The sequence below is a fragment of the Leptinotarsa decemlineata genome, unplaced genomic scaffold (genome assembly GCF_025532065.1).
Source record: "Leptinotarsa decemlineata unplaced genomic scaffold, Ldec_3_MD MMD2_tig00001621_RagTag_RagTag, whole genome shotgun sequence".
Classification (NCBI taxonomy): Eukaryota; Metazoa; Arthropoda; class Insecta; order Coleoptera; family Chrysomelidae; genus Leptinotarsa; species Leptinotarsa decemlineata.
This window is the reverse complement of record NW_027412566.1, coordinates 2,086,786-2,103,653: the sequence shown is the minus strand read 5'-3', so window position 1 is coordinate 2,103,653 and position 16,868 is coordinate 2,086,786. Positions and strand designations below refer to the sequence as shown.

At 33.5% G+C, this 16,868-nt stretch overlaps 1 protein-coding gene across 4 annotated transcripts in view; it reads right to left on the bottom strand.

Annotated features, from left to right (window-relative positions):
* The window catches only part of Ten-a (Teneurin-a transmembrane protein), a 928,723-nt gene that overhangs the window by 38,322 nt on the left and 873,533 nt on the right, over window positions 1-16,868 (bottom strand). For all 4 annotated transcript variants that reach the window (XM_074176153.1, XM_074176154.1, XM_074176155.1 and 1 more), the window contains one exon: window positions 13,255-13,374. In XM_074176153.1, the coding sequence (XP_074032254.1) occupies window positions 13,255-13,374 (120 nt within the window). The remainder of the gene's footprint in view (window positions 1-13,254; window positions 13,375-16,868) is intronic.

Here is a 16,868-nt window from a genome sequence, read left to right as displayed (position 1 = left end):
GTTTTGAAATTTTTTTCTTCAAGTAATTCAATGTTTATATATGTAGGTGTTTGTAGAGGGCTTTTCTTCCAGTTTGTGTCTGAATATTACTTCTTCGTATGATCTAAATATCTTTGTAAGGGGTCCATTTTCAAATTAAATACTTTCTTCCTTTTCTCGAAGATTTCCACGTTTCTTTTCTTCAGAAATAGAAAAAAATCAAAGTTTATATGAGTAGACAGTTTTGCATTTGCTGATTATTTTTTATTTCTCAACTTCTTCGACACATGTTGGAGAAAGGGTTTTTATATTGGCTACTGCCAAAGAAGTTGAGAAATAAAAATAATTAGCAAAAGAAAAAACTGTGTATGAACTTGAATTCTGTCCTTTCCTCAAAACAGAAAAAAAATTCAGCTTCAGAAACGTTGAGATGAGTATTGTATAATTTCTTAGCTCTTTATTGATAAGCAAAAATAACAAATACGACAGAACATTCATTTTTGTGAAAAATACTTTGAATTTCCGCAGTAAACTGGAAAGTTGGCCCTTTCTACACGAATTACCCGTTACAATTTTCATATATTTAAGATTGTGGAAGGTGAAAATTCCCAAAAAAGTTCTACAAAAAATTATATTTTCCCACAGAAGGATAATTTTTTGAAAAATATCAATTTTGTTGCATCAATATTTTCATCTCCCCATTCGAAGAAATATCTGGGGATAAAAATGCACCAGCCCCATATTAATAATTACTCGCCAAGGAAGCCATTGTCAACAATAATCATGCCATACGTCTTCTTGCCCCTAATTTATATTCATGGACTTTCCTCTCGCAGTTTATGTTGCGACTCGCTTCAGTTATACCCCTCTAAGCATTATTTACTTACGAAACGTTTATTTCCCTCCCGAGGTCGGCGAACGGCTACTATACGTTCTGGTTTCATAGCCGGGATTATATTTGCCGCCGTGTAATTTCATATATGGAATATTCAGAACGGTTGTTTTGGTAAAAAAGCTTCTATTGGACGAAGTATTATAATAATAGTGATACATTTATTTTCTCAAAGATGATAAAATATGTTCAAATTGAAAGGGAATATTTCAAGGAGAAATTAATTTCAGGGAGAAACAGTTTTCAGCCTTCTACTTCTCCATCTTGATACGAAAAATGTGGGTATTTTCCAAAGGGGAAAGGGCAGCAATCAATTTCGAAAATTTTGTGTAGGAACCCTGTGAATAATATCTGATTCGATTCCATACGAATGTTTGGAATACAAGCGGATTAGAGAAATGGGAAAAAAAGTAACAGAAGATTCTTGTAATCATTGGCGAAGTCAAACTCAGAGATACTCAAACACAACCAACAAGTACCATTCCACACTGAATGCGAATATACAAAAAAAAACAATTGATGATGTTGGTAACACAACAAAAAAAAAATAAACAAAATATCATATGGAGATTATCCCTTAAAGAATTGATGCATCAAATTGAAGTGTTGCTTTATACGTTATTGATTTGTCTAATAAGCAAAAATTGACATGATGAGTATCATATATATAATTCTCATATTTATATTTGAATTTTCTGATATTTAATCTCTTCAATTACTCAGATGATGACTTGTGGAGTTTCACAGCAACGAAAAGAGATGACCTCTGAAAATGTGCAGTGCAATGTTGATTAGTTTTTATTTTTAATATTTACTGAATAGTTATCTTCCCGCAGAATTAGTTTTTATATTGAAATGGGAGAGTAGAAAGAGGGTAATCAATTTATGACCAGAACAACCCGAATGCTGAATAACACGGTTTTTCATATTGACCCAGCGGGAGTTTTTGAAGGCTTCAGAAATGGATTCCCAATTACGAATTCCATAAACTAGACGACAACGAGAATTTTGAACTTTTTGTTTCTTTTTTTATCTGAATCAGATTATGACCCATATATGAAGTCACAGTATTGGAAGAGACTCAGCACTAAACGATCAGGAAGCTTTTCTTTACAGATTCGCTCAAAAAAAAACGACTGCAGTATAACAGTTTCATTGATATGGAGGCTTTTCTCACAATGATCACTGAATTTCATTTTTCTTGAATAGGGATGCTCTAGGTGTCCTGAGTTGAACCGCAAAATGATGAGCAGCCACAATCCGTCGGGTATTTCTGGTATTTACCGCTCTTGGTGGAATCAAAAGTGCCAAGAGAGACACGAGTGCCAAGAGAGGCAACCAACCTTTTTTCGATGTTCCAGACTATCGAGGTTGCATGTGACATCACTTGCAACCTGATAAAAATGCCGTTTTTTCCGCATTTTCATTAACACCAAAAATATAGAGTAAATGTTCTTACTTTTTTTATAACTATTCAAGTAAATACAACAAATTAGGTATCACTGGAAAGAGAATTTTGTGCCCTTTCGAATGATATATCACTCGACCCCACTTTTCATTTAAAATTTCAGGGTTGTTACTCACCCTCGCTAGGGGGTTGAAGGCACAGGTGGAAAAATACATCTAAAATGTGTCCCCTTCAAAAGCAAAATGGACCTGTCCGAGCATTTTTGCGTTAAGTTACAAAAAAAGGAGAAAAGCAAGGTGCATACTTTCCGTTGGATCACTGGATATGCATCCATGGATGATAGAATAACTTCCTTGACTTCAGAAGCACAAGTTGATAGATCATTAAAGCTGAGACCTGTAGTTGAACCTGCAGGTTCTTGATACTCGATAGATTCACATTCGAATGGTTTTGCATTCGATGAAATAATCGAGATTCTCATCATCATCAGAAGAAACTACTGTCTATGTTGTGGTACGCCAGAACACTTTTTCGCACTACTCTCATTCATCATTGGCATTCAGGCCTTCGTCAGGAGTTTCATCAAGACCCATTCAATGCTCTCTGTTATCTCATCGTTTGAGAGTGGGTCCGGACAACTAGCAAGATTCTTTCCACTAACTCAGTTTACTTCTAACAACTGCCTGCATTCATACCGCGCGCAGAACACTATCAGCTCATTAAAAGGAAAATTTTCCTTCGTCTCGTGTTTCAGTTAAGACGCCGAATGTTCCATTCCGTTCCTTCATTAACGGCCCACGCAAGTTTGCTCGAATTTCTCTCGCTCTCGATGTTTTCTAATTAGATTTGTTGTCAACAATTTCCTCAATAATGAAGTAAATTACAGAAGTACTCCTCTCTTCGTTAACCCTAACTACATGCAACAACAAAATGCGAGCAACCATAGCATCGAGTAACAAATGGAAAGAAGTCGAGTAATTTGGGGGTGCACCGTTACATAATTTTAGGGCGGACATGTCAAAGACTGCGGATCTACTAATTTCACAGAATTTGAGTTGATTATTATGTCGCGAGTCGGGAAGGTTCGCCTCCAACGGGATTTGCAATGATTGCTTAGTGGCAGAGGATTGTTCCCAGATACTATTAGTAGTATCAGACAGAGTAAGATTTGGGAAATTGGTGTCGATCCACCCAGTGACACAGTGTCTCAGATTGATTTTTCTCATCAGTTATTTGATTTGTTTCAAGGACAAAACACAAACACCACAGGAAAATCTATAAGGCGCAGTGCTTGTGCCAACGTAGCGATTTATGTTGATTATGAATCGCTGGAGATTGAATTCATTTGGAAAAACGGTCTCAGGAAGTTAATTCCATCTAAACGCAGTTCTCCAAATTTCTGATATGTACCGCTCTTGATGGAATCAAATGTGTCAAGTCACTTGAACACCTCCCTTGAAAGTAACTATAAAACAGAGACAAATCTCTAACCTTCCAGACTACCAGGCATGATCTGAGTTTCACAAAGCATCAAAAGTTGCTGAGGTGTGTATAGTTTTCTGGTTCGAAACAGTGTTCCAAGCATTGTCTGTCCTGACATTATTGTATCCGGTTTGGGGACATTTATCTTTTTGGAGAAAACCGATGCTTGTTTTTTTTAAGGCATTGAATTGAATTTGGTTAGTTTCACCTCAATTCAAAATCCCTTCTAGATCCTCATTGAGATATGCACACTCCTGCTGACGGTGAAGATGTGCCTCTGCAGCAGATGTGCTGGAATCAGAAATGGAATGACGAGACAAGTGTGCTGTCGTCAGCACTATGATTTATTCCTGATTTTTTCAAAGAAGTCGTTGATATACAATAAAACGGATTCTTCTCGTTTAACCGATATAAAATTTTGGTTAAGAACTACTACTCAACTAGTATACCACCGATCTATTCGGCACTAAAGTTTTATTTTCATTGTTTTCGATGGATCCACTCAAATTATTCTTGGTTCCGTTGCCTACGTCCAATTCTTTGCTTTTCAACAAACGAGTGATATTATTATTGAAGATAATAATAATAATATTCATTTGTAGTTCCTTTTTACATATAAATACAATAATTATTCAATCTATAGAAAATAAAAAAACTACAAATGAGGTTAGAAACAACATGTACCGGAAGGGTACTGTTGATCTTAGCTTTAGCTTTGAAGAAAATTAAACTGAACTAGAGAAAAAACAAAGAAAAAAGAATAGAAAAAAAGGAGTAAGGGGAGAAAAGGAAGAGGGAGAGAAAACATGTTGAATGTTATTACTGAAAATTTTTCAGAAGTATAAAATATATGAAAGCAATGACTTTCAGATTGAGCAGCGATGAGATATTTTTTGTAACAGCACTCAAATAAATGAACTTTACTAACTTTATATTTTTTCGGAATATTATTATGCAAACTATATATATTATGACTAAACGATCGTTGATATAGAGTGGTTCGATGAGGCGGAGGAGAAAGTGACCCTTTAAACCTCAAATTTAAAGTATGTACATCGCTACTAAATCATATCGTGTTTTACACAATAAAGTGTAAAACACGTCTATTTTCTATAGTTAACCAATTGCTTTCCGTAATTTTATATGTTATATTTTCTAATACCATATATATATACCTAAGACATGATTTTTGAATTCAGTCAAATCTAAAAAATGTCCTTTTTATCCAGGCATGAACCATACACAACATGGCAATATGCAAAATGACTCAACACAAGTGTATTTGTTAATTTTATTTTCAAACTTATTGATAATAAATGACGATGCGGATAAAGCATTTTCAAACTCATGTAACTTTTTCGAACACATTTTGTGACATGTTTTGTAAACTTTAAATTCACATCCATTTCGATACCTAAATTTTTTGCCACGTTCATGGGGCATATTACTGTATCACCAATAACAATATCAATATATCTTTCCACCAAGCTACTATTGGTACCAAAAACAAGTAGATTAGTTTTGTTTCAATTGATTTCGAGGTTATGAGCTACAGATACTGTAGCTCATAAGTAAATCATGATGTGCTTTTGCTAAAAATTAGTAAATTTGGGTTGTCGAGGAATTTTCTTGAATTGATTAAAAATTACTTGAGAAATAGATATTTCATTGTTAAACATAATGGGAACACTTCGGGAAAATTTTATGCTAATTCCGGTGTTCCTCAGGGATCAAATCTAGGACCTCTTCTATTCTTATTATTCATTAATGATTTACCCTCGGTCTTACATCATTCACATTGTCTGATGTTTGCAGATGATCTCAAAATTTTTAAACGTATCCAGACTGTTAGAGACTGCGTATCATTGCAAAAAGACATCAACAACATTGTGAATTGGAGTTATACTAATAAGTTATTTTTCAATATAAAAAAATGTTATACGTTAACAATATTTCGTTTGAAAGATGTGATCAAATTTGAATATCATATGGATGGGGAGGTCCTGGGTGAAAAAACCGAGGTGAAAGACTTAGGCATTACTTATAATAGTACTTTTTCCTTCACAAAGCATATAATGGTATTAATAAAATCTGCAAATCGTATGTTGGGATATTTAATGAGACAAACGCGTGAATTTAATAATATAAATACAATTAAATTACTCTACTATACTATAGTTAGACCAAAACTGGAGTTTGCTTCAATAATTTGGACAGGAGAATACAAAACTACTTTAAAAGAAATTGAAAAGGTTCAAAACAAATTTCTTCGATATCTCTATATTAAAAAATATCATAAATGGCCCGATTACAATTCAATACGAACATCACGGCTAAGGAGCGAATTCAAAATATTATCATTAGAACAAAGACGCAATTTGTCAGCCCTGATATTCATATATAAAATAATTAATAATCGAATTGATTCCCCCGAAATCCTACACTTGATTCCGTTTCATGTCCCTTCACGCCGTACTCGACATACAATTATGTTCAATATTTCTGTGTCAATATCTAGCACTAGATCACCTCTCGCAACCATGTTGATATTAGCTAATGAATTCAATGAAATAACGGATATTGATTGGTCTTTACCATACTCCAAATTCCGTAACACAATACTGAATAATATACTGAATATATCTTCGTGAAAATTAAATCTACCTAAATCTGTACCCCAACAGTTCTTATAGTAGGTACGTAATAAAAATTCTTCTTGAATTTACATTGTATATATTGTTAATGATAGGAATCCATGTAATAAAACTTAACAAGTTTGTATGGATCAAATAAATAAATAAATGAATAAATAAAACGGGCTAGATCTTCATTCAATTTTCGATTAGCAGTAGCAACGTCATTAGGGTTGAATGATAGATATAGTTGTGTGTCATCCGCATACATATGTTTATTACAATGTCTCAAAACAGAAACTAGATCACAAGTGTATACGCAAAATGATAAGGGTCCAATTAGAGATCCCTGAGGTACTCCAAATTGAATACATTCATTGCTTGATTTTCCCTTCGAAGTTTCTACAAACTGTAAACGATCTTCAAAATAGCTTTTAATTGAATTTATAACAGGTGCAGAGAACCCGATGAAGTTCAAAATTGCAAATAAAATTGTACAACTAATGGTATCAAAAGCCTTGGAGGAAGTCTATAAATATTAAAGCAGTCGTGTTACCTTTGTCAGCAGCTTCAAAACTATCATCAGTTATTTTCAAGAGATCAGTTGTACAGCTGTGTTCTTTACGAAATCCTGACTGGTTGATTGGTTAATTATTAAAGGTATTTAAAAAGCATTTGATTTGAAAAGTCATTATTTTTTCCAATACTTTTGAACAAGTAGGTAGCAGCCAGTATTTGAGAAATCTTCCACATTTCAGAAAATATATTATTTTGCAAACATGTATTTATTATAATAGTGAGCTATGATAGTATTATAGGACAGCAAAGAAGTAGTATATCTATATCGATTCCATCTAAACCTATGACTCTTGTTTTTTAAATTACTCTTATCATAATTTAATAACTCATTACTAGGTACAAAATGTTAGTAGGATAACCAAAGTAGGTTAAAGTTATATACTGTTCAGTATCTTTCTTTGGTGTGTTATAATGAATTTTGGTATGTTATTATGAATTTTTATCAAGCCAGTTCTATTACATTATTTTACAGCTTCCGGTCACGATATGATTATTTTATGAAATTACAGATTTTGCTCATCGGAAACTTTTTTCTCACTCCCACTTTGAACTCTGTATGCAAATAACGATTGTTTCAACTACTCTAGTCACACAAACAATGAAGTCATTCTCGCCGATAATTGATCAGATCAAAAGAATCACGAAAATCATATGAAAGTCCTCTTCACAACAAAGCATACTAAGCACGGCAGTTCGCATTTCTAGTTTCGAAGTGAATCTAGGACTTTCCCAACTGTTTGTAAACTGATTTCCTATGAGAACACTAGTTTGAAATGAGTCAATTTAGTAGTTGGCCAAACTCAGTAATTGAAGTTATGTAAAGCAGTCGTGCAGAATGTCTTACATGTAATTCGACGGAATTCAGTGCAGCCATCCTGACCGTGAAGGTGAAGCGATAAAATACTTGTTGATGGACTTAACAGTGATTGGTTGTGGTTTTTGTTTGCAATTAGTTCCTGGGTTGGTTCAGTTGTTCTGTATTTAGAGATTTCCTTCGCAATGAGGAAATTTTCAGGACCATTTTGTGAATAAAATTCATATGATCAGAAGTCTATGAGATTTTGAAGTTTGAAAAAATTTTGATATACGATTATATTGCTATGAATCCCGTAGGTTGGAATGAAAAGTTGGTTGACTTGCATAAAAAATTATTCAAAAGAAATCGGTTCAATTCACAACACAACAAAGTTTTGTTTCGGGGTTGAAATTAGATGATTTTAATGTATTTCCACGTGTTAAAACCGAAAGTGACCATAAAAATTATATATTAGCTCTTGTTTTCAAGATATAGTATCATTATATTATATATATGTATATTGAGTTTTCAACAAATGAAATATTTTATCACCAACAGTTGGTACACATGTTTGTTTACATAACACCCCTCTCATCAGCTGTTCTTAAGTAGTAAACATAACCTATGTGAGTTTGTCAATTGTACGCACGTGGCTGCTATTGAAATTATCGTGTGAAGTTGATTTTTAAATTAATTTAAGTGCTGATCTGAAATGCCTCGAAAGTGTGTGAATTCTGTCGATAGCTTTTGCTATATATGTGGTGAAATAACATTTAAGGCTCAGAAACGTAAAATGACACCTATCGTTAAGACAGCCTATGAACATTATTTTGGTGTGAAAGTTGGGGACCAAGATAAATCATGGGCCCCTCATATATGTTGTAATTCTTGTTCCGTCATATTGCGAGAGTGGCTGAAAAATAAAAACCGGGCAATGGCTTTTGCAGTACCTATGGTTTGGCGTGAGCCTACCAATCATACAGACGACTGTTATTTCTGCTTAACTCCTCCCATTAAGCAAGGTTTATCTATGAAGAAAAGAGGAACGGTTAAATACCCTAATCTCCCATCTGCTCTTCGGCCTGTACCACACTCAGACAATTTGCCAGTCCCTTCTCCACCCCAAAACTATGAAATTTTAGAGGAAGGTGATGAAGACTGTTTAGAAGGAGCAACCCATCCTTCTACATCCTATGACCCTGATTTTGAGGTAAGCGATAGGTCTAGTGATCCGCACAGAATTAGTCAAGCAGAGTTGAGTGACCTTATAAGAGATCTTCGCTTGTCTAAGGAAAAGGCTGAGCTGTTAGGGTCAAGACTACAACAGTGGAATCTTCTAAAACATGATGTGAAAATATCTCAGTACAGACAGCGTCAAAAAGATTTGCTTCCTTTTTTTGAGAATAAAGAAAACCTCGTAGTTTGTTCTGATGTTAATGGTTTGATGGACTGCTTGAATTTGGATCACACTCCATCTGAATGGAGACTGTTTATAGACTCTTCAAAACTAAGCTTAAAAGCTGTACTTCTGCATAATGGAAATCAGCTACCCTCTATTCCTATAGGTCATGCAGTTCACATGAAGGAAACGTATATAAATATGAAAACACTTCTCCAATCAATCAAATATGAACAACACAAGTGGCACATCTGTGGTGATCTGAAAGTCATTGCTATACTCCTAGGAATGCAATTAGGGTTCACCAAGTACTGTTGTTTTTTGTGTCTGTGGGACAGTCGGGATAGAAAATCTCACTATAAAAAAATGAACTGACCTACACGAGACCTAAACCCTAATGAGAAAAATGTAGTTTACGAGCCTCTTGTAGATCCTAAGGATGTTCTCCTTCCCCCATTACATATTAAGTTGGGACTAATGAAAAACTTTGTGAAGGCCATGGACCAGGAAGGACAAGCTTTTAAGTACTTGAGAGCAAAGTTTCCCAGGTTGAGTGATGCTAAAGTCAAGGAAGGCATCTTTATTGGGCCTCAAATCCGTGAAATCGTAAATGATCCTGCTTTTGACATGATTTTAACAGGAAATGAAAAAAGAGCCTGGGAAGCCTTTAAGGGGGTTGTACATGGGTTTTTAGGTAACAAAAGAGATGATAACTTCACAGCATTGGTTAAAGAGCTTCTTCAAGCTTACCACCAACTTGGATGCAACATGTCCTTAAAAATTCATTTTCTTCACTCTCATCTTAATTTCTTCCCACAAAACTGTGGAGCTGTGAGTGACGAACATGGAGAAAGATTCCATCAAGACATTGCCTTAATGGAACAGAGATATCAGGGCCGTTGGAATGAAGCAATGCTTGCAGACTACTGCTGGTCTGTGTGTAGGGATACTCCAGAAGTGTTTTATAAAAGACAAGCTAAACGACAGCGATCTTACAATGCATCGGATGGACTTAATTGAAATTTGGTGGTACAAACTTCTTTTATTTGTCAAAACACTAAGAATAATGTTTTTTTTTTATTAATTTTGTACTTAAAATATTCTGAAAGAAACATAACAATATTGTTTTATGTACTTTCACTTTTCACGTATTGTATAACTACTCTTTAAGATTAAGTACTGTGTATCTCAAAAACCAGAGCTAATAAAAATTTTTCATTGTTATTTTCGTTTTTATCACCCCAAAATTAGTAGAAATTGACTAATTTAGTGTAGGAAACATTCAAAAAATATTTTTTTGTTGTGTTGTGTTATCCAAAATGAAAAAAAACTAATTATTACAGTTTACTGTGTGATTTTCACTTATAGTGCTAATCACACAATAAATTGTAATAATTAGTTTTAATATGATTTTTCAGTAAGTATCGGGCGGTTTCGAGGGAGAGGACGATTATAACGGTCACAAAATTTTTCGATACCATTTTTATGGCATAATTTGTCTTTAGTCTCAAAATAAGCCTTATTTTTTTGAAAATAATTCATAGTTGATAGAAATATTTACATGGTATCACTTTGAAAGTTACAATTAATGTACTTTGCCCACGTACAAGTCTATACAGTGATTCTCAGGTTACGTTCATTTATATTGAGTTAATGATGGTTAGTTTATTATACTTTTAAGATTTCACAATCTACACCAGATTGGTATTTGATTAATTTATCTTTATATGTATATATGTATATGTATATCTTTTTGTATTCTCACATACGCATACTTCTTGCTGAAAACCCTTTTTTCAGAAGCATTGAAATTATTATTATTATTACTATACACTGCTTTCCTTTAATGTCCCCACCCTTCTATTTTTTGAAGGGGTCAACTGAAAAAATTGAAATTTGGGATAATGAAATTAATACATGAATACTTTACAGATGAAAATTTCAAGATGGCGACTGAAGCTTGTGAACAAATGCTTCACAACCCTAGAAAATAATGTCAATATCTCCAACTACTACAAAATGGCGGAACTTTTAATAATTGCCTGAATACGTCGAAATGGTTGCCTTGAACTTCTTGACATACGAACAGCCTATCCGATATTTCACGCGAACATTTTCGAACACAGTAACGTCAATATCTCTTTCAAAAATTTATTATTCGCTGCCGTATATCCAATATTGAAGCAGGTTCAGTTACGTACACCTTTTGCTTCGAAATACACCCATAAAAAAAGTCTAAAGGTGTCAAATCTGGCGAGCGGGATGGTCATTCCCAACGACCGGGAATTGTAGTATGCAAATAGTTTCTTACTTGTCTGGAGTAACGCAAATGCAGCAAATTTAAATACAGTTCCCCTGTTAAATTTTGATCGATAAATAGAGGTCCGACAATATGCTTTCCCAATATTCCTGCCCAAACGTTAATTTTTTCTGGATATTGGGTATGTGTTTCCCGGAAAACGTGAGGGTTGGTGTCACACCAATAACTTCCAATAAACGTTGCCGTTTAAAAAAGAAGTACATTCATCACTAAAAGAAATATTGTAGAGATAGGTAGGATGCCTTGCAATGGTTTCCGTCATGATTTCACAAAATTTTATTCTTCGATGAGGGTCATCTTCAGTTAATTGGTGTACCATTTTAATTTTGTATTCCTATTCCTCTTCAAAAGTCTCCACACAGTGGAAGGAGACACGTCACAAACATTCGCAACGGAATAAGTAGACTGTTCAGGATTTACTATCATCTCACCAATTATTCGCACTTGCTGTTCTTCCGAAATGGAAGAAATGAGTTTGGATACAAGTTTCCTAATTATTTTCTGCAGATAGGACGATTCGGAAAACGTTCATTGAAAATCCTTTTGGTTTCGTGAAAGTTACGCGTCGCACCGTAAATAAAAATAGCTTCAATTTTTTCTTCCAATGGACGGGAATTGACCATTTTAGAAATCGTTGACGTGGTACCTTTCTACTAGTAAAACCGAAAAATAAATGAGAATATTCAAATTGAACAATGATGTTTATTGTCGTAGTGATATTTTTTGTCGATTTTATAAACAAAAAAATCACTTAACAAACCTTATCGGGTTGATAGAATTGCCATATGGCAGATAATAAGAAATATTTCTAGAAATAACAATATTAACGTCTTTGTCTTTAGGAAATTATTAAATGTTTCGCCATTTTGTAGTAGGTGAAGATATTGACTTCATATTTCAGGGTAAAGAAGTATTCGTCAGGAGCTTCAAAATGATTTGTCACAAGATCCCCCTTTCCATTCAATTTTTTTTCCCAGATGGCGCCCAGTCGCCATCTTGAAACTTTCATCTGACAATTTCACTTCAAAATGAAGTATTCATGCATCGATTTCATTATCCAAAATTTAAATGTTTTGAGTTGACCCGTTCAAAAAATAAAAGGAGGGGGGACATTAAAGAAATGCAATGTATCTTTGCTGTAATCATTACCATTTTATGTGATTTGGATGATATGTTGTATTATCGTCAATTTTATTATAGTACACAAGGCATATAGTGTGTTGATGGGATGCTGTATTCAAATACGGTCATGAGTTGTGAAAATATTTTGATGAAAGTAGATGCACAACACTGGTTCTAGGGCACAGGAAATTGAACTAACAGAAGCAAGGTATAACGGTCGAAAACGATCGAAGACGCACGAAAACTCATCGAAGACGCACGCGTTCGCGTTTGTTTCGACCGTTTTTCGTGCATTTTCGATAATTTTGCGTGCGTCTTGGATCATTTTTCGTGTGTCTGCGATCGTTTTTCGTGTGTTTTCGATCGTTTTGCGTGCGTCTTCGATCGTTTTCGACCGTTATACCTTGCTTCTGTTACTTGAATTTCCAGTGTCACAGAACCAGTGTTGTGCATCTACTGATAAATTCTCAAGCTATCAGTAGATTATAGCATCGTAAGTTAATAAACGAGAAGAAGAATGAGGCTCCAGATGTGTCACTTGTGACACTCTTGAAGTTCAATGAATGTAATTCTGCATTATATAAGAGAAAACGTATCATTTTCGTGCAAGATTATGAAACATGATATTCCAAAAACATACTCACCATCCACCTTGCCTTGTGAGAGTGAAACCAAACCTTGATTCCTTATCTACGGAGACTCTGATGCCAACAATTCCCAGTCCCTGCGGTGTTACCACTTGACCTCTCATAACTGCAACTCGGCTAATGAAAAAATGTACGATTAGAATTTTGAATTCGAAGCAAGAAACAATGCATCGATTATTTCTTGAAAATTTCTGGATCTATTTGATTGAAAAAGGCAACAAGTGGATGCAATACCTGGTTCAATGGTTTTTGAATGCGTTTTCAAATGCTTCTGAAGAATTTGGAGTATTATTAAGTCCATTACTACTATTTGAAGGTAAATTCTAAAAATTATAATTATTGCAATCTAAACAATATTAAAAGAAAGGGTGCTCTGTTGCAAAGGTCCTTATGAAGTCAGACGCAATTTTTTAAAGCTTATGAACAAAGATGGTACCTTTATATGAAATAATAAAGGAATATTTTCATAAGAGATACTTTTTTTAGAAAAAAGGGCTTTCCTTTCCTTATTTTTTTCAAAAGTGTGATAAATTCATGCAAAGTTCAAATTGGTATTCAATGAACTTTTCTGCCAACGACATTTTGATTTTCTACAGATATGCAGGAGAACTACAAAAAGTCAATCATTCTGAGGATAGGAAAAACTTCAAAACCAGAAGTAGGTTACTCCTTTCTATGAGGAGATTCAAGAAAGATAATCTGTCAGTAGATCTGTTGAATACAATAGTTAATACTCGAATGAAAGTTAGCATCATCAGGATGATGAAGACTCCTGGCAAAAATTGCAAACTTTTCTTTTTGCTGGTTAGGAAGAGTTCTTGAAATGAAGTAGAAACGATTGTCTACCAAAAACGAAATAATTTCAATATGTATGAATACAGAAGCTAATAGTACCAGAGAAATGATCGGGAGAGAAAGAAAGCTGATATTAATAGAGGAAGGGTATAATGAGTACGGTGGAGAGTCATTTTTTCGAGCGACAGTTTTTATTGCTTTGATTGTAAAAAGCAAAAAATGATATTAGTTACAGAATCCTGATGCGGTGAAATACCCATTTTTGAATGTATATATTGAATGAATATGTCATAGATTTGACTTTCACAATTGATTGTGAAGAACAATATTGAGTCAGTTCAATCATAATGAAAAAATTATCCATAGTTTTAGTGACAAGAGAACCAATTTACCAGAAATGTTTTAATTGGTCGGATGGGATGATATATCCATATATGGTAATATTGAAACTGCCATGAATCTTCATGATAATCTTATGAAACTGGACACTGGTCTGATTTATTGGCACTGATTGAGTTTGGCAAAATGCAGTACATACGGGTATGATATGAACTTCAAATTTTCAAAAGTACGAAAATAGTTTTGGAAAAAGGAAAAGGTTGTATCCACTTGCTTTTTCCAATCGATTTTTGATGGTAGTATACCAGGCAATCTAGGATGGAAAATCACATAACGAACTTCCAAAAAGAAGTAATTTCTATCGGGTATAATTATAGAAATACAGAACTAGTAATTGAATATTAATTGTCTATGATTTTCTTTGCCAGGATAGCCCTGTATACAATATTTTCCGGAAGATCAGTCGTATTTACTGAATTGAAATGAAACGCTCGTTGGGATTTTTTCATTTTCTCATGAATGTACAATAAAATGAATTTTTCAGAAACTATTCATATTGATTCAATCATCATTTCTCACAGTTCTCAAGCCTCACATTGAAAAAAGAATATAAATCAGCATGTCTTCACTTAGAAAACTTAGTTTATAGTTATTATTCGGTAATGAAGATCCTCTATTACAAATAAGTTTTTCTTCAACGTCAGAAAACAAATTGAACTTTTTGATTTTGTCGAATTCTCGATATTTCCTAAAATGATTATAATCATTCAAAATGGGAATTGATGAAGGATTTGATTTACGTATCCCGGCAAATATTTTCAGTCCAAATAATTGATACATAATATAGTTGAGAGCTGTAACTCCAACATTGATTTATATGAACGTTGAAAGATCTATTGAATTTGGTTTACGATTGTTTAGAATGAATATTCTGTTGATTATTCTAGTCGCAGCAATATGAGAAATATATTTATTTGGTGAACAATAATTTCAAATAAAAAAGAGTCTTAATGATATTTATGTCGACACTCCAGAAAATTTTCAAATTCAATTCAATTAATACCGGACAGATCTGTGTACTCATTTCATCACGAAATTCGATAATTCAAACAAATCCCGTTAATTTTGAAAGTGGATTGGAACATACAATGAAAATTTTGCATATATCAATAATTCCTCTGAATACGTTGGTCATGCATATAGTTTGGAAAGCTGGAAATATAAGCTCTATTTTGTTGTGAAAATAAACTGAAACCTCTCTGGCAATAACATAAGCATTGTTTTGAATGATGCGAATAATATCACTGAAGTCACATTTCAAACATGATTTCAATAAAATTCTGAATGAAGCGTTGTTCGATATATTTTCACAGCAAAATCACTGTGCAGGCAATTTGTTTTACCACTACTCAGTTCCAAATCATCAGTAATGATAGATCGAATAACATCCACCATCTATAATCTAATATATGTGAATTTAAAGTTTCTCCAGTGGAAACGATGGATTATTTCTATGGACTCTCTGTACTACTTACAGCTCGTCTTAGGCGATCAAAAAACACTTCAATTTTCAGAAAGTACTTACCAGAATTGAAGCAGTTGAACTCAAGATGCTGAAGATTCAACATGTAACATATGAAAATAGATATGGCACAAAATATAAAGTTTCTAAATGAATACTTAAGCCTTCCGGTTTCATCGAGACTTGATTGTAATAGGTTCACTTTCATTTATGTTAGTTATCAGGTGTAAAACATTTCACATATAGGTACGTAAAGAGTTTATCGCTCCACTGAATGAAAATTATTTCATTCAAAAGCAGTCATTTCCCAAATTTCAAATTTATATATGAAAGATTTGTCTTGAGAAAAATCACAAGGTATAATATAGAACTAACTTCCTGATCAGCAGATCCAAATTATCAAATTCTTTGAGTATTTTTTGACTTTTGGGCATTCAATTCAGCAATTATGGAAATGAATTATTAATAATTTCATATGATTCAGCATACATGTAAATAAATTACAATATAAGAAAAATTAATATCCATAATATATCGATAACTTAAAAAAAAACAAAAACAATCGATTGAATTCATCCTTATATCTATTATACCAACGGAGTTGTTAGATTTTTTATATCTTAGTAGGCCAAGTGTAGTACGTTATACTTTTATTTCTGCTACGTTAATAATTTAAAAATTACTAAAATTGTTATTGTCGAAATTCTTTTCTGCTCTTTAAAACGAAGCGCTCTATCAACAATCATTAACGAACAAAATATCCAGAAAATAGTCCCTTAATTTTTTGCCGTATGTTTGATGAACATCCTGTATATTTCTTTTGAATATTTTTCGGAGGGAAGTTGTGGAAAATATCAATAGAAAAATGATCTGATGATGTGATGCAAAAATTTCGAAGCGAAGACCTGAAATTGTTACTTTCAAACAATAATTGCTGAATAATTGCCCTAAAAAT